Here is an 18,263-nt window from a genome sequence, read left to right as displayed (position 1 = left end):
TGGACACTCAAATGTCTACTTGTGTATGTGCAGTGTAAGGTGCTTGCGTGATTTCTGGGTAGCTACTGCTTCTCCTCAGTTTCACATACCTCTATATCCTCTAGGTGAAGAACCAAGTTCAGGTGCAGACATTTGCGAGCTCCACCTTCAGCTCCTTCCTGGATGTTCTCCTCAGCTGTTTTGTCTTCCTGGCCCTGACACTGGCCTGCTTTCTTCCACCTCTGGTGAGCCCGGCTACTGTGGGCCCTCCAGCTGCTGCTGCCCTGGCCCTGGCTCTCCTGGCTGGCCTTTTGGAGCTGGCCTCCCTGGTGCTGTCCATACGGTGAGGAGGCTTCAGCAGTTTGCACACGTTTTGCAACAGATATATAATATATCTTTTTTATAATATAAATCAATATTTAGTGTGGCCGACTGTGGCTCAGGAAGAGCGGGTTGCCCGTTAATCGGAAGGTCGGCGGTTCAATCCCCGGCTCCTCCAGGCTGCATGTCGAAGTGTCCTTGGGCAAGATACTGAACCCTGAATTGCCCCTAGTGGCTGTTCCACCAGTGTGTGAATGTGTGTGAATGCAGATGTAGTGTAAAAGCGCTTTGAGTGGTCAAAAAGACTAGATAGGTGCTATGCAAATACGGAGCATTTACATTTACCAACCTTTGCCTTCAAAACAGCATCAGTTCTTCTTGGTACACTTGATAGAAAGTCAGAGATTTTGTAGGAATATTTTCAGGTGTATGATTAAACTATTAAATTATACCAAACAGGTGCTATTGATCACCAGTTCCATATGTAAAAGGTACAAGGTTGTTTATTTGTCATTATACAGCACAAAGTTGTATAACTAAACGAAATTTTTGTTCCTTCATGCTACACGCACAGACCTTAACATATAATTTATATATATATATATATATATATATATATATAAAAACACACACACACACACACACACACAGGTGCTGGTCATATAATATCATCAAAAAGTTGATTTATTTCAGTAATTCCATTCAAAAGGTGAAACTTGTGTAATGTATACATTCATTCCACACATATATATGATATATTTCAAGTGTTCATTCCTTTTAATTTTGATGATTATAACTGACAACTAATGAAAACCCCAAAATCAGTATCTCAAAAAATTAGAATATTGTGAAAAGGTTCAATATTGAAGACACCTGGTGCCACACTCTAATTAGCTAATTATCTTAAAACACCTGCAAAGGCCTTTAAATGGTCTCTCAGTCTAGTTCTGTAGGCTACACAATCATGGGGAAGACTGCTGACTTGACAGCTGTCCAAAAGACGACCATTGACACCTTGCACAAGGAGGAGACACAAAAGGTCATTGCTAAAGAGACTGGCTGTTCACAGAGCTCTGTGTCCAAGCACATTAATAGAGAGGCGAAGGGAAGGAAAAGATGTGATAGAAAAAGTGGACAAGCAATAGGGATAACCGCACCCTGGAGAGGATTGTGAAACAAAACCCGTTCAAAAATGTGGGGGAGATTCACAAAGAGTAGACTGCAGCTGGAGTCAGTGCTTCAAGAACCACCACGCACAGACATATGCAAGACATGGGTTTCAGCTGACACATTCCTTGTGTCAAGCCACTCTTGAACAAGATTTCCTTGGAAATCAAGGTCCCAGAGTCTGGAGGAAGAGAGGAGAGGCACAGAATCCACATTGCTTGAAGTCCAGTGTAAAGTTTCCACAGTCAGTGATGGTTTGGGGTGCCATGTCATCTGCTGGTGTTGGTCCTCTGTTTTTTCTGAGGTCCAAGGTCAATGTAGCCGTCTACCAGGAAGTTTTAGAGCACTTCATGCTTCCTGCTGCTGACCAACTTTATGGAGATGCAGATTTCATTTTCCAACAGGACTTGGCACCTGCACACAATGCCAAAGCTATTAGTACCTGGTTTAAGGACCATGGTATCCCTGTTTTTAATTGGCCAGCAAACTTGCCTGACCTTAACCCTATAGAAAATCTATGGGGTATAGTGAAGAGGAAGATGCGATAAGCCAGACCCAACAATGCAGAAGAGCTGAAGGCCACTATCAGTACAACCTGGGCTCTCATAAAACCTGGGCAGTGCCACAGACTGATCGACTCCATGCCATGCCGCATTGCTGCAGTAATTCAGGCAAAAGGAGCCCCAACTAAGTATTGAGTGCTGTACATGCTCATACTTTTCATGTTCATACTTTTCAGTTGGCCAACATTTCTAAAAATCCTTTTTTTGTATTGGTCTTAAGTAATATTCTAATTTTCGGAGATACTGAATTTGGGATTTTCATTAGTTGTCAGTTTTAATCATCACAATTAAATGAAATAAACATTTGAAATATATCAGTCTGTGTGTAATGAATGAATATAATATCCAAGTTTCACTTTTTGAATGGCATTACTGAAATAAATCAACTTTTTGATGATATTCTAATTATATGACGTGCGTGCGTGCGTGCGTGCGTGTGTGTGTGTGTGTGTGTGTGTGTGTGTGTGTGTGTGTGTCTGTATATCTATATCCGTATACACGGTTCAAGGCAGATTCAAGGTTTCCAGATGTGCTGTCCAAGCTCGTGCAACATTGAGGACCATAGACGCAGTGGTTGGCCAAAGGAAACTTACTGCAGCAGATGAAAGACACATCATGCTTACTTCGCTTAAGAATAGGAAGATGTCCATCATCTCAGAGTTGCAGAAAACAATGGGACCCTGGGACACCCATCTACTGTATGAAGAAGTCTGGTCAGAAGTGGCCTTCATGGAAGACGGCTGAAAAGCCACACCTCAGGCATGGATACAAGTTTCATGGAACTGGGGTGCAGAAAAATGGCAGCTGGTGGACTGAGTCAAAATGTGAAATATTTGACTGTAGCAGAAGGCAGTTTGTTTGCGTGTTTGAGTGTCTGCAGGCAACAGTGAAGCATGTTGGAGGTCCCTTGCAAGTTTGGGGCTGTATTTCTGCAAATGGTGTTGGGGGATTTTGTCAGAATGAATTGTCTACTCAAGCCTGAGAAGTACAGGCAGATACATCATCATGACAACGACCCCAAAACATACCCCGAAAGTCATTAAGATCTAACTTCAGCGTAAAAAAGAACAAGGAGTCCCTAAAATGATGGTTTGGCCCCACAGAGCCCTGATCTCAACATCATTGAGTTTGTCTGGGACTACATGAAGAGAGAGAAGCAACTGAGGCTGCCTAAATCCACAGAAGATCTGTGGGTAGTTGTCCAAGATAATACAGTAATTGTCTCAAACAGCTTTTGTGAAAGAACATGACAAGAACCCTGTGCTTTCTCCAGATTTTATGTTTTCCTGGCAGGATGGAAAGGCCTTTGAAATGTCATGTAGCCTGTTGTTAGTGCTGTGTTTCCAAATTGACTACTGCTGTGCTTGGTTAAAATAAAAGCCTGTATCTCTTGGGCCTCAGTGGCACAGGATTGAAAACCACTGATGGACCATCGTGCAGCACTACAACTCTCCACTGAAATCAAAACAAATTATTGCGTGTAGCGGTTGGCTCCAACACTAGAATACACTAACTTCCCTGGTCAGAAATGAAGGGCTCGTGTCCAGTTTTCTGTGAAAGTCAGTCAGAAAATCAGTATTGGCTGAAATTCACACAATTACGTTCTGGTACCAAACCAAAAAAAACTTTTCGTTTCCAGTATTTAAAGTGCCAGTGTTGTGGTTTGTTTTAATCGTGTGCATGCATCTCAGTGGAGAGTATTTGAAAACAAATTAATTTTCACTTATCTCCTTGCCAAATTGGGCAATAAATGTTCATCTTCTAGCTGGGACTTGGACAGCATAGTTGTGTTTTAATAAAGTATCTTAATTAAGGACTGATGGGAGTCTGCTGCAGTTTTTCCTGACTGAGCTGGAAGAAGTGGAGTGAGAGTAATAAGGGGAGAGATAATATGTGTCTTTTCTGTGTGATTTTGTTCAGTTATTGCGCACATTTTTGTTGATTGTGATTTAAAGAAAGTTAAAGAATGAGCTGATATTGCTTTGAAGCCTTGCTGCTGGAAACTCATCGTCTGTCGTCTCTTCCTAATGCTTTGTCCTCCTCTCCTCTCCGGCAGTATGGCCTTCTATCTGGAGGAGGTGATGAAATGTACCCGCTCCCTGCTCATGGTGGTGTCTGGATGGGTCCCCCGTCACGTGATTGGGGCTGTGTTAGTCTCCCTCCCTGCCATCTCTGTCTTGTCCCACCTCACCCGCAGCGTCCACTTGCCCCTGCAGGTAAATTTGTCTGTCTGTGTGTGGCAGGATATAAATTGGACGAGAATGTGTTTGCAGCTTGGTTGATAACATGTTTGTAGTCCTGAAACAATTAGTTGAATGAGAAACTTGACATAATATGTATACTATTTAACAATATTGCTGCTATAGCTGCTGCCAGCACTACCACTAAGGTTGATATCACTGTCACCATTACTACTAGTACTGCAACTGATTTAACTTCTGTTCCTACTCTTTGCGCAACTACGCTGCCTCTGCAGTTACAGGGGCTACTGCTAATTGTGGTAGTGGTACTATGTGTGATTTGCAAGCTATAATTTGATTTCACTAAGTAAAAGTAAGCAGAGAGGAGTCAGGCAGTTTGAAACGTTGCCCATGGTAGTCTGAAACCAGAGATCCTTGGAGACTAGCAGAGCCATTAGCTGCCATTAGCCTTGATAGGTACTGTTGAAGGAAAACTGCTAGGAAGCTTCACTAGGCTTCGTGTGTGGACCTTGGCACCAGGAATGTTGACATTTCTTCTTCTCTTGAGTCCTGCATGTCAGAAGATTGAGAGCAGCCATACTTTGCAGCGTTTTTGTGCTGTTTTGAGTCAAGGCCATATCCAGCTCTGTCTAAGTTTGACTCTCTCCATCCAGCTTTGAGCCAATGACTGCTTGCAAGATGTGTGGTGTTTTGATATCTTGTTTTTCAAGGATTTTTCAACACCCCATTTTTCTCTTGCACCCTGCCCTGTCTCCCCCCCTCCCCTCTTGCCATCTCTTCGGGGCTTGCAGATCAAAGCGGTAGTCTCAAGGAGGGTTGTTAATTAGACATGCAGTTTTCTGGACTTTAATGGCTTTGAAGATATAAACCCCAATAACAGTGCCGGTGGGGGAGGATATGTATAGGGATGAGAGGGGAAAAGATGTTATCCTGTCAATTTTATTATTAACAACCTGTGAATGCCCCCAAATTTCTACTGCTCTCTCAATGTGGGTTTGCTTGAATAGAGCCATGTTTATTTCTGAGAGCCCAAATCAGCATGTTTTACATCAAATACATTGAAGAAAATAGGTATTTCCTCCTTTTTCTGACAATAAAATATCTTTCCTTGCATTTGATTAATGAAGGTTTTTTGCATCTGACATCTAAATTTTAGATACCAGTTAAATTAAATACAGAGAAAAGATTAAAAGTGATATGTCTCTGGGCCAGAAAGACCTGATTGGAGATACTTTTGTCTAGGAGAGTTGTCTGTAGCTAATCCTGTCAGAATGAAGGGATACAGTCCTCTATTGTATGTAGGAAATTACATTAAATTATGTGCTATGACTGATTGACTGATGACTGTACATTAATTTATCATGTGCCTTGATCGTATTTGCTTAAAAATGCAGCTCAATGTCGCTTTTATTAATACTCTTCAACCTTTAACCTGTTTTTCATTTACAGAGCACAACCATGCAATGTGCAATGCAATTAATGACAGCTTATTAACTACTGTAAATCACCCAGAATCTCAAACCAGTGTAACGTTCACTATATAAACATTAATAATTAACGTGAAGGCAGCCAGGGGGACGTAAATGATTATGTTAATCGACCAACACAAGTTTGGCAAGCAAACAAACGCTCATTCATCTTTTCATCACGAACGACAGTCAGAGGTAACCTCCCGTAGTTCGTAGCTAAAACAAGAAGCAAGCTAACTTTAGAAGGCCAATGCTGAGCTAAACTTTTGAGGACGAGTCTCAAGTAGAGTCTGAAGTCACCGTGTGTGCGATTTAAGTCGGACTCGAGTTCGAGTCTCAAACTCGAGACCCCATCTCTAACCTCTGGCAACAAATTTGAGTACGCCCCCAAGTGAAAATGTCCAAAAAAGAATGCAGGAAATTAAGTCTTTAATGCTTAAAGTTTTTCCCAGACCCTTGTCTTCATTTGTCTCCCCCACCGATGAAACTAAACCAGTGCTCTTGCATTTTAGGAAAATTACCCCGTAAATTCACTACAATGCAAGAAAACAGTCTCTAGGTTGACACACAGTTTATTTATGGGGAGATACATTCCCAGATACCAGGTTAGGTTAAGTCCAAATTAGGCTATGATGTGGAGGCTGATCACACTTCTTCAGTACTAACCATGATTATTGACTTGGCTTTTCATCTTTACATGCTAAAATTGTGAGTTTGGCTGCTGAATCTTTTAAACAATTCCTGAGGATAGAGGACTAATGATCCCAACCCCTGTGGTGGACTTTTTAGGATTCGGTATGGGATTGGGGGGGTGGGGGACACACACCATTTTCAGATCTCGCCTAGGGCTCCAACACTGTCAGGGCCAGCCTTGACATGGTCAAACAGTAACACCTGCCTTCTTGTCTTCTGCCATAATAGTTACTGTGTGGCAGGACTTGAAGTGCGAAAATAAATACCCGCATCTTCATGAGGAAAGAGACGTTTGAATCTTCTTTTTAATCTTACGTAAGAAATGCCTGTGATTATACAAATAAAACTACACTAAAATTGAAAAAAATGTATCTCTAGACTTGTCCTACTATTTATAGAAAACAAAAACTGAAACTAAAACAGAAAATATGCCTACAGTTCAAAAGGCAATTCAAAGTGCTTTACATAATTAAAAACTTAAAAAAGACATTAACAGCATAAAAACAATTTGATAGAAACCTTTTTAAAGGAAAATAAAACGTCAGGAACAGAGACATAAATACTGGATAGGGGGAAATATGGTTTTGATGAGTATTTAAGGTTCTGTCAGTGCAGAACATAACAGTTTTTCTACCAGGATTTAAAGGTGGTCAAAGTTGGTGCAAGTCTAATATTCTCTGGAAGTTTGTTACAGCTCTGTGGTGCTCAATAACTAAATGCTGCTTGCATGTTAAGTTTCCACTCTGGGAACAGTTAGCAGCACCTCTACCTGATGACCTGAGAGGCCGAGAGAGTTCATATGTCAAAAGACAGTCAGAGATGTGTTTTGGTCCTAAGCCACTGAGAGATTTATAGACAAGCAGCATCACTTTAAGCTCTATTCTCTGACACGCTGGAAGCTGGTGAAGAGACCTGAGAACCGGTGTGATGTGTTCACCTTTCTTGGTTTTTGTTTGGCCTCTAGCAGCCGCATCCTGAATGAGCTGAAGCGTGTTTTTGGGGAGAACATTGGTCTGCATTAGCTTGAAGCAGTGATTTATTATTTATTTGAAGTATTTATAAACAATAATTGTTTTAGACAGAACATGCTTGTTTTACAGTTTTAATGTCATCTAACATTTTAAAAAAATACCGATATTACTTTTTCTTACACAATATGGTGTTTTGAGCAACCCCAGTTGGATAATGAATACATCATGGAAATTTAGTTTTTTCTTTAATTCAGGTGAAAAAGCATACACACAACTCAATTGAGTCTCACAAGCTTGACTGAGCTATTTGTTCTGTTTTACTCTTCACAGCATTGTCCTTCCCCATTGTACCAAAGTCACTAGCCTTTTTTTCTCTCCAGGTGACCATGTTCTTGTGCTGTGCCACCATCCTGGCCATCATCCAGTATTGTAACTTCTGTCAGCTAAGTTTTTGGATGCGCTCAGTCCTGGCTACTGCTACAGGGGTCACCCTGTTGCTGTTGCTGTACAGCCCCTTGCACAGGTACAGGTGAGCACTTGCACACACACAAATACCGTATGTAGATATACAGTACACACATTCACATGCAGGAGTACAGGTACGCATGTATACAAAGTTATACCATCCAAGGTATGCACACAGTGTGGCATTCAACTAAAAGACTATATGCAAATGCTGATCATCCTGCAGCACTACAAAATGTCTAAGAAATCAACGTGGGGAGTAATAGTTTATAAGCAGAGTGAAAGTGAAAGCTAGGAGTAAAGAACATAATGTGAAAACACAAATGTACAGCTTGCATGTAGACATGTTTACACATATTTTACTCGGTACAATCCTCTGTAAGTTTGGACTCCACATATTAATTCATCAACAAATGTACACATTCATTCATTATTCTCAAACATTGTAATTCACCCAGTTGGTTTGGTACTACATACCTCTACCATCTACCTGTGCTTCAGCCAGTGAAGAGGATCTTCATTATATATGTTAGCTCATGTGTGTGTTTGTGTGTGCGCTTGTGTGACTCGTCCTTTCTCCTGACTGACACCACTCCCCGTCGTCTTTCAGCTCCGGTAATAACCGCTTTCCAGTTCATGGGTGAGTGTCTCCGTGGAAACAGAGGGGTTTGATGGATGAGTGACATTTGAAGGGTCAACAGGAGCGTTGGCTCTCTTTTATATTTTTCATAACTGCAGCTCTCTCTGGCTTTTACTCACTCTCAGGCTTTCTGCTCTGTATTCCCTACCCTTCTCTCTCTCCTCTGTCCCTCCCTGCGTGCAGCCAGTAGTAATGGCTGTTAAATGTCACTGGTGGTGGACATGACTCATTCATGGCTTGAATTTTGTATTAGAGCCACAAGTTAACCAACTACACTACTCAGGAGGAGACAGGGCAGGACAAGACTTTTTTGACTTCTTCCTGCAGAAGTCAGTTTCTTAATTAGTTTGCATTTTGTTTGGCTTTGCTTTGTAAATGAAGAAGATGATACACAGTTTCAATGGTCAGACTTCTGCTTTAAAATGAGTAGTCTGCAGACCAAGATTATTTCCCACTCCCAGAATGCTTTTTGACAACAACCCCAGAGAAGCAGGATAAACATGTTGTATTTCCGTTAAAGATAGATGAATGGGCATGGAAGTGTAGCTAGGTAGTCAGCTAGTTGTGAGCATTAGGTGTTATTTATTGAGGCTGGTGGAGAAATAAGTATTTTTGCCTAATCGATAATGAATGTGAACATTGGTGTTAAATTGTTTGTCTAGAATTACACTTGAGCTCATTGATTTTGAAGGGCAGACTCTAATAAAATCCTGTTATCAAACTTTATTAAGGCGGCACTGGAAATATTTCATCAGGATGCCATGTCATCTACATGTAGCATACACATCCTCACAACAAATTTGGCCGTTAAATGCAAGGTAAAACACTAGTAGCAGTTTTCTTTCTGTGTGTCAGGGGTTACCAGTATGTTCCTTACTCTCTCCACTTAATCCTGGTTTGCCTGTTTTGCTGTGCTGGTGTTTGCCATCTGTATGTTCAGCTTGAATCACTCTGATTTCTTCTGTTGTCCCCGTTTTCTCGCTCAGACTGAACATCTCCACATCCAGTGACGGTGGTTCGGCATTAGTCACTCCTGGCCCTGACCCTCCCCCGCGACCTCTTGACCTTCTGGTCCCAGAGGCTGTCCTAGCCTTCTTTCTGCTCCTTCTCCTGGTCTGGTTCCTCAACCGTGAGTTTGAGGTCAGCTACCGTCTCCATTACCATGGCAACTTAGAGGCTGACAAACACCGCTCCAAGATCCAGACGATGCGAGACCAGGCTGAGTGGCTACTGGGCAACATCATCCCGATCCATGTCGCTGACCAGCTCAAGGTTTTTGCAGTTGTTAAAACAAAAACAAAAAAATACTTTTATAAAAAGGTTATCAGAGCAAAACAAAATGGGAAATAAAATAAAATAAAATTTGGTCCAGTATTAAGCGAGTGCGCCGTGGTCGGCAGAAACAAAACAGGGCTACAGTGAAGTTTTTGTTTCTGAAAGACTCAGATTGTTATTGCCTGACAACATTATGGAAAGGATCCCTACAGATATAAACCTTTTTTTAATGAGTAAGATCCTTTTTGTTTAACCAGAAACCAAAGTCACACAATTATACAAACAAATGAACCAACTGAGGCAGCATTAGACCAGAGAGGTTTTTTGTCTGGTGGCTTTGACGATAGTGATATAGTGACTGTTTCTTGTTAAACAAAAAGGATCTTACTCTTTTAAAAAAAAAAGAAAGAAAAAAAGGTCTATCTCTGTAGGGATCATTTCCATAATGTTGTCAGACAATAACAATCTGAGCCTGTCAGTGGCAAAGACAAGTGCTTTAGTGGACATACTTTGACAGGGTGCAATTGCCTGCAAGGATTACATTGCATGCAGTCCTGTCTCGCAGCTGCTGACTGCAGCTCGCTCTCTCAGTACTGGACCAATTTAAAAAACAATTATGTCCCATTTAGTCACACAGACACAAAAATGTGGAAAAATAGATTTCCAGGTTGCAAAATACAAAACTTACCCTTTAATACATATACTTTTTTTCTTGTTTTGTAGTCCAGAAATCAATATTTTAAAGGAAATTCAAAAATGCATTCTTCTTAGTATTTTTTTCTTGAATGAAGGAGATGAAAGTTTAGGATATTAACCATTCACCATCACTGTCATCATAAATATACACACATTTTAGTGTTCAAAATATTCAACACATTTCTCTCTTAATTTAGCCCATTGTAATGTGGGCATCTTTGTCACGTTGTTTCCTCAGGTGACCCAGAGCTATTCCAAGAACCATGACAGTGTGGGCGTGATCTTTGCCAGTATTGTAAATTTCAGTGAGTTCTATGAAGAGAGCTACGAGGGTGGAAAAGAGTGCTACCGCGTCCTCAACGAGCTAATTGGGGACTTTGACGAGCTCCTCCGCAAACCTGAATTCAAAAGTGTGGAAAAAATCAAGACAATCGGTGCCACCTACATGGCGGCGTCCGGACTGAATGTCCAGCAGCTGGCTGAGAATGATGATGACTCTCCACACGCTCACCTGAGGGCACTTTTCAACTTTGCCCTGGAGATGATGGGCGTTCTGGATGACTTCAACAAGAACATGCTGGGTTTTGGCTTCAAGCTCCGTATTGGATTTAACCACGGCCCATTGACGGCAGGGGTGATAGGCACCACTAAGTTGCTCTATGACATCTGGGGAGACACGGTCAACATTGCCAGCCGCATGGACTCAACCGGCGTGGAGTGTCGTGTGCAGGTGAGCGAGGAGAGCCATGCTGTGCTCAGTGCAATGGGCTTAGAGTTTGACTATAGAGGCACTGTGAATGTTAAGGGCAAAGGTCAAATGAGGACCTTTCTGTACCCCAAAAGTGGGGAAAGTATATGTCAAGATCGAACGGAGCTGGATACCAGCGTCGGACCCTTGTCCATGGCATCAACAGCCAATAAGACTTCAGGATCTGTTGCCCAGGCAGCAGCTCTTCCTCCCTCTTCTTCCACTCCGCCTCCTCCTTCCTCTCTTTCCACACTCCCTCCTCAACCACAAAGCGCTGTGCGGCCTTCAAGAGCTTTCCAAACTAAGCCCACAGAGGTGAGGGAGGAAGGATATAGGGACGCTTCACACCTCCCTGGGCAGTCACCTGCCACAGACCTTCATCTCCCACCACACTCTGAACTAGGCTCAGAGCCTAGTGCTGCACAAGTGCCCTCCCAGGTGCAGCCTGCTCCTCTCGCACTTCAAGAAGAGGAGGATGAAGAGGAGGCCAACGAGCTAACGCAACTCAACGAGGAGTTTTATGCTCGTCTCTGATCCCTCCTCTCCTGTTCCCCTGTCTTCTGCCCCCCAGCTTCTGCCTCTCCAGGACTGACTGCAGATGTGGGCACGGATGAAGAAGAGGGAGTTTGTCACTGCAACATAAACAGTGGCTACAGTGGCTATAAAAATGTTGCCTGAGTGCTGGGGTGGGTTAGACCTGTGTTGAGCACAGCAGTGTATAGGTGAGAATGCTGAAAGGGGTTCGGCGGGAAGGACGTTTTGCTGGTGGTGTTGTTGATGTTTTTTCTTGTTTGTTTTAGTTGTTAAGTGCCTTCAAGACTAGAACAATGAACGAACAAATCTCAATACTGAACAAAGTTTTTACGATCTTAGATTGCAGAACATGCTGTGGTTTCTTGCTCCATGCTTTTAATTTCAATGCAAGTATTTCTTTAAAAACAACTTATTGTTGTGCCATATCATTTCTTTTAACTTGATCCAAGTCTTGACCTTACTTAGGGAAAACAATTTTAGATTCTATAAATAAAGTGCCAGTGCAGCATAATGAGCAGGGAACTGTGGGAAGAATGAGGGAATCACATGAAGCATTGTTAATTTATGTGTTCTGATTTGACACGAGGGCTTAATACAGTATTCATTTGTTCCAGAGTCTCGGTAAAAAGGGGACATGTTAAAAAGCAGGCTGCATAGATTTTAGTTTGTGTAGCAGCTAAATGCACATTTTAAGCACAGGTCTTGCACAGTGTTTTCTCGACCACTTGTATTTGGTAGTTAGTACCGTGGAATAGCTTTTAAGAAAGTTTAAACAGAGTTATTTTCTTTCACAACAAATACAATCAAAAGGGAATGTAGATTTAGAAGAAAATATGGTTTTGAAAAGTGAAATCATCACAAACGCAGGAAGGCACTTTAAATAAATAAGCTTAAAGTGATACTCCACCCAAGTATTTTGAGCATTAAACACTCACCCCCTGTAGACCAATCCTGCAGCATAATCCGTCTTTGCTGTCCATCCGTAAACCCGTAGGCTAAAATGAAAACTACACCTAGCCATACTCTGTATTTTTGTTGTTAGCAAATCCCATTAAAAGACCAAAACAGTGTGTTAGTCCTTCTCTGAATACTTTGGGACTTCCTTACCCTGTCTATGGCTCTCAGCCAAAATCTCAACAGCTGGGTAATGTAGTCTTTTTAAAAAATATGTTTTGGGGCATTTTGCGCCTGTTTCTTTATAGCAGACAGTAGGGTAACAAGGGGAGAGAGAGAGAGATGGGGAATGACATACAACAATGTTGCCAGGCCATACATGAAATGAGGGATGTTGCGGTTCATGGCTGCAGCCTAAAGCTGGGGTGGGTTATATTTGTTGAAATTCTCTTTACACCCTGACAGCAGTCAATAAATAAAATGCTTTGACACAAAAATCTCCAATATGAGGCTGTCGCAGGAGTGTAATAAGCATGAAATAATTTGGCTAGCCTACCTACCTACCTGTCTGCGTGCACTTTGCCCGTGCACTCACTGCACATGAAAATGTGTTTTGTGGGAGTGGCTTTGGAGGGAGGTCTGAAGGGAGAGGGTGGGAGTTATTTTGGTTGTATTCTTTGAAAATATTGTTGTCTCTTGATGGTTTCTATGTTACCTACCCTAGCTTTAACGCCTACACAGGGCGCCCCTAGGAGTAAATACTGCATTTGTTAGGGAGTACTCTCAGTTCCTGATTTGGTGTGCTAGTGAGCATTTATAGCAGCAGGACGGTGTACGTGGGATTGACTCAAAATAAAGCTACAGACCCCTTGTTGGTTGCAATGAAGGAAGTGACACCCAGTGTAACGATGGTCTCATTGATGTGTCTTTATCCATTTTTAGACAACAATGAGAGGCACAGAGGAATAAACTATATCAGGCTTTGACCTCAGACAACACTTGTTAGTAGGGTAGTTTCATGGGATTTGTTAATTAAGACTTTAAAGCTTATGGCGGGGTGAGAGTTTGATACTACTAAAGATTTTGAGTATCACTTGAAGTGGGACTGTAAGGGACAATCACTGTGTAGCTCATGATAGGGTGGTCCACATTTCTGTTGGTTAAAGTGTCATAGCACAGATGAACTACAGTTTCTACAGTACTGTGTGTAAAACCTCACACTCAAATTATGTGACGTTCCATTCGCTGCCTTCATTGCCAGAAGAAAAAACAAATATTGGTCAGTCCATCACTATAGATGTATTCAATAGTTAAATATTGTCTGCCTTTAGCTGTGTGACTTGCTGTTGATAGGGGTGGGACTTTTAAATTCATCCTTCCTCAGCCTTTATAGGGAGGGGGCCCTCTACTGTATCAATATACTTAAATTGTGCCACTTTAATTGAGTGATCTATAGGTGCAGTGCAACCTAAACTAGCTGATTGTTGTGTGGTGCCTAAAAGTATGACTGTATTTTTGAGTATGTTGGTTTTCAGAAAGTTTTTTTTATCATGCTGTTTTCATAATGATGATAGATTATGATTGTATGTTTGAGGAGATTATGCTCATTGTGCGGGTTTTGCTGCAACTTTGTTTTTGGACAAATTCCATCTATTTTTTGTTTTGTTTTTGCTCTTTTCCAGTTCTTTCATTCTGTGATTAGTCGCCTGGAATAGTGTGGTGGTGTTCCCATTGATTAGCTCTTTGCTCTTTACTCCTGAAAGCACTTGTCCCCCCTCCCTCCCCCCTTACACTTTTCGTGCGTGTGTATGTGTTTGAGAAAGATGTTTCATTTTTATTCCAAGTAAATAACACAGAAAAGATCAAAATATGATGCAAAAGGTAAAATGAATCAACTACATGGTTCACTTTTTAACTGTTTGCTGTTGCTGCCTTATATGTAGAATTATACGCACAAAGCTGCATTCTTTAAAACAGAGAAAAGAAAGCCGTGAAGTTTAAACTCTGTATAATGATCCTGCAGAAACATATCACCACCACATTTTATAGAGACAGGTCAACATTTTGGCTGCAGAATCTTGCCATGAGAAGCGATGGCCACACACACACAGATAGAGACGGTTCCTCCTTTTGATCCCTGTTTATTTAGCCGCCTCCACCTGTGGCATGAAAAGCATCCTTGTTTACCTCCAAACATAACACAACCAGTGCCTTTTAAATTAGTAATATGTTTAATCAGTGTGTGTGAGCTGTGGTTATTTGTATCATATAATCATTATAACCCTAGCACCATAAATCCCCATAAAAATCCGCTGTCACTTCAGAGTGAGACACAAAAATAGCTACGCGAGCTTTTTCATTGCAATTTAAAATATACAGCACCTCTCGTTGCATATTCTCAGCGCGCTCCAGTTTGCCAAAGTTCTGAAAACAGATGACATCCAGAATCACACTCCTGTTAACCTCCTGCCTCACGTTGTTAGATAATTCTTCGTGATTTTCAGGCCGTGTCGCTGTAGCCCTAGCGTGCACAGAGGTGTGGGACTCCGCAGGTTCATGGGCACACCGTCTCTCCAGTAGCGCACATCTGTACACAGGTATAAATAAAATATTAAAGTGAACACTGCTGCCTCTGTGATCTGTGATGCAACGGGGGTTTAAGGGTGTGTGAACTTGCATGGGAAAGTATGAGCACTACATTTTCAGTTTGATTCTGCACCATACTATTGTCCTTTCAACTGATTTCAATATCATTCTTTTCTGCAGCGAACATTAAGCCTGCATTGCCAACACGCACTATCCTTCCAATCACTAGGCTTTGCTCTTTTAAGGTTACTTGGATTTTGTCCTTCTCAGCGTATTGATGGATGATGTGTGTATGACAAGATTTGTTTTAGTTTTGGCAAAGGGAAAGAAGTGTCCCCAGACGTCCAGCGATCCTGTTAAAAAAATGCAAGCAAGAAAGCAGCCAAGAGCATTGAGAAGTTTAAGGCGTTCAGTCATCGTTGAAAAGGTGTGTTTCTGCTTTGTGACAGAAAAAGGTCATAGAGCGTATTTTTTAAGCACTTGTTCAAATCATCACAGCAAAATTAGCATTGCCTAATCACTCATTTAAATGGTGACAGCTCCACATCTTTCTATTATACACTTTCTAGTAAATTCAACCCGTATGTGTTTTTAAATACACTGGGACAAAAATAAGACAGAGTTGTTTGATTTAAAATCTTTGTGTATTCGATTTATGTTCATGAATGAGATGTATTATGTATGTTTTGTGCACATTACCCATGTATCATTTATCAACACATGATCGTAATCTGTACACATTTGCACAAAGCACTCAGTGTTTGTACATATGCAGTTATTTTATGTCACATATGATTTTTTTTATACATGTGCATGTGTCAGATTTTGCCAGAAAACAATGAAAAAGAGACGTATTATCAAATTGATTCAATGTGTGTCTATTTGAGTAAGTGTGAGTGTTATGATTTTCTTACTTTTTTTTTTCAGTATGAGAGAAATAAATCTCTAAGCAGAAAACTGTTGAGTGCACTGTGAAGTATAAAGTGAAGACGAGTTTGTCACACCATGTATACACATTAGCCTGGTAATTGAACTGTCAGTTTGTTAGGTTTTTAAATTGCTGAGTGATATGGACATTAATTCAGAGGCGAAGTGCACATTGCAGGTTGGCCCAGTTTTACAAAGGCATCCGGATAGTCCCAACATTGTCAGTAAGGTGGAAGCCAGCTGATGACTAGAATGCAGCTTATACAGTGTGCATCTACACGCTATATTTGACTAAATATTCACTGCCAGAACCTATATACATATAAATTTGCTTTTGACATCTGTAGTTCTTCACCTATAGCATTAAAGCTAAAGCACAGCAGGAGTAGACATCTAAAGACCGACCGTGAAGTGGGAAAATGTCAAATAGAAGAGATAAGCAAAATGTGATGAAAAAGCGAACTTGCAAACAAGTGTTTTCTAAGATGTTTTTTGTGTATTTCTGTTGTAGCTGTGCTTATTTGCAGAAAATTACATTATCGTTATTAAAATAAATCCAGATCCTGTGAAACCTCAGACTAAGAAATACATAATGTCAGTCTAGGTTATAATATAATTATATACAATTATGGCATTGTACCTGTTGAGTGTGGCTAGATATCTGAACTGATGCTATAGATTTACAAGATTTAAGATTTAACTGAGAAAAAGATATGCACCACAGAGATATAATATATTCTCAAAATAATTGTAAATATTTTAACATTCAATATTTTTACATTATACTTAATATAATATTATGTACTTGTAAGAAGTTGAAGGGACGGACTTGTGAATTGCTTGTCTTTGGCGGTGCTGTGGCGCTCCCAGCGGTCAGCGGGAGCGGTGTTTTCACGTAGGGCGTGATTGCGCGGCCCCTCCCCCTCCACAGCCGATCTGGAAAAGAAAAAAAGAACTTTTTTGTATCGAAGGAATCAACAGCCGCCATCTTGTCGTGGCTCGGAATTAGGATTTCGACCCAACACTGGGTTTAATGTAGAAATCGAGCATCCTTACCGCGATGTGACAGCGTCCTTCTCCCGAAAACGAAATCATAACATCGCCTCGGAGACATTTTGTGCGAAAAAACGGGAATTGGATCGGTGGTCGTCGGGCAAAAAAGCTCCGTATATCTGATTTCCCCTTCAGAGTGCGGCGATTCAGCCCCTGTCGCCGTTCGGGAGCCGTATTGTTTACCGTAGGCAAGCGGAGACCAGATCGTGACTTTCGAAGTGATTGGCAAAAATACAGCATTTTCATGCAATTGTGCATTTTTGTGGAGCTTCGCGCGATTTTTGCATGAAGAAATTTGACGTCACGCAAAAATGGGTACTTGGATCATCTAGATATTACGACCTTTCCCCCGGAGTGCAGCAGCCAACCTGATTTTATTGGATTGTGAGACTGAAGTTCGCTTTTTACATGGGGAATATTTTATGTTGGGTCATTTAACGATAATAATGTGGGTGTTGGGTGTTGGATTATCATGGGGTGAATGGCGGTGGCGAAGCGGGGCGCTATTGCATCTCTTTTGAAAGCTCACTCTCGCAGCAAGGAGTAGCTAACGCTAACACAGTTAACTTAGCTGGTAGCAGGCAATTAGCTAGCTATTAGCCTGTTAGCTAACGTTAGCAGGCTGCCAGCTTGCTAATGTGCTAACCGGGAAGCTTCGGGTTGATAGAACAACTTCCCTGTCAGAAGGTAAGCAGAATTATCAACTTGAGCAACCAGCCGGACAAGACAACAGCTATGGCTGAAAACCTGCTGGACGTCGGACCTCCCAACTCAAAGCGACCGAAGCTCAATTCACCTGCCCTGTCAGCGTCTGATGGACCAGGTAAAGGCCTCTGCACTTGTAAACATCAAAAGCATTAAGATGCACACCTAACACTGCCCTCTGATGTCGTTTCATGAATGTATTGACCGCCCATGCAGCACAGTTTAGTCGTTATAGCCGGTCAGCGAGGTGTGCTGAGCGGCTTGTTGGTAAATTAGTCACTGGGTTTACTGCAGTGTTGTGGTTCGGTTCTGTGGTGAGCATGAAATTGAAAGGGCCGTTAATGTACACTCAAATACCAGTTTATTAGCTACACTT

The 18,263-nt window shown here is 41.5% G+C and overlaps 2 protein-coding genes and 1 long non-coding RNA gene across 10 annotated transcripts in view; 2 read left to right on the top strand and 1 right to left on the bottom strand.

The window, feature by feature from the left end:
- The window catches only part of adcy9 (adenylate cyclase 9), a 47,535-nt gene extending 31,376 nt beyond the window's left edge, over nucleotides 1-16,159 (top strand). The window contains exons 6-11 of one of the 4 annotated variants that reach the window (XM_038713985.1): nucleotides 105-322; nucleotides 4,087-4,246; nucleotides 7,745-7,887; nucleotides 8,440-8,469; nucleotides 9,456-9,741; nucleotides 10,679-16,159. In XM_038713985.1, the coding sequence (XP_038569913.1) occupies nucleotides 105-322; nucleotides 4,087-4,246; nucleotides 7,745-7,887; nucleotides 8,440-8,469; nucleotides 9,456-9,741; nucleotides 10,679-11,722 (1,881 nt within the window). In that variant the 3' untranslated portion in view covers nucleotides 11,723-16,159. Of the gene's footprint in view, nucleotides 1-104; nucleotides 323-4,086; nucleotides 4,247-7,744; nucleotides 7,894-8,439; nucleotides 8,470-9,455; nucleotides 9,742-10,678 lie in introns of all 4 variants that reach the window. The other 3 variants (XM_038713984.1, XM_038713987.1, XM_038713986.1) reach the window with 3 other exon arrangements.
- Nucleotides 15,069-17,326, bottom strand: LOC119899436. 2 transcript variants are annotated; one of them, XR_005443849.1, is made up of 3 exons: nucleotides 17,186-17,326; nucleotides 16,959-17,065; nucleotides 15,069-15,203 (listed from the first exon to the last, which is right to left on the bottom strand). It is a non-coding gene; the product is annotated as an uncharacterized LOC119899436 (long non-coding RNA). The 2 variants fall into 2 exon arrangements; XR_005443850.1 differs by having other exon boundaries at nucleotides 15,075-15,203; nucleotides 16,935-17,065.
- Nucleotides 17,089-18,263, top strand: part of crebbpa (CREB binding protein a) — a 47,289-nt gene continuing 46,114 nt past the window's right edge. For 3 of the 4 annotated variants that reach the window (XM_038713982.1, XM_038713981.1, XM_038713983.1), the window contains exon 1: nucleotides 17,089-18,005. In XM_038713982.1, coding sequence (XP_038569910.1) covers nucleotides 17,918-18,005 — 88 coding nt within the window. In that variant the 5' untranslated portion in view covers nucleotides 17,089-17,917. The remainder of the gene's footprint in view (nucleotides 18,006-18,263) is intronic. The other variant, XM_038713980.1, reaches the window with a different exon arrangement.

The sequence above is a fragment of the Micropterus salmoides genome, unplaced genomic scaffold, assembly GCF_014851395.1.
Source record: "Micropterus salmoides isolate LMB-PRFRI ecotype aquatic unplaced genomic scaffold, ASM1485139v1 Ms_hic_scaffold_12, whole genome shotgun sequence".
Classification (NCBI taxonomy): domain Eukaryota; kingdom Metazoa; phylum Chordata; class Actinopteri; order Centrarchiformes; family Centrarchidae; genus Micropterus; species Micropterus salmoides.
This window is presented reverse-complemented; position numbering and strand designations above follow the sequence as displayed.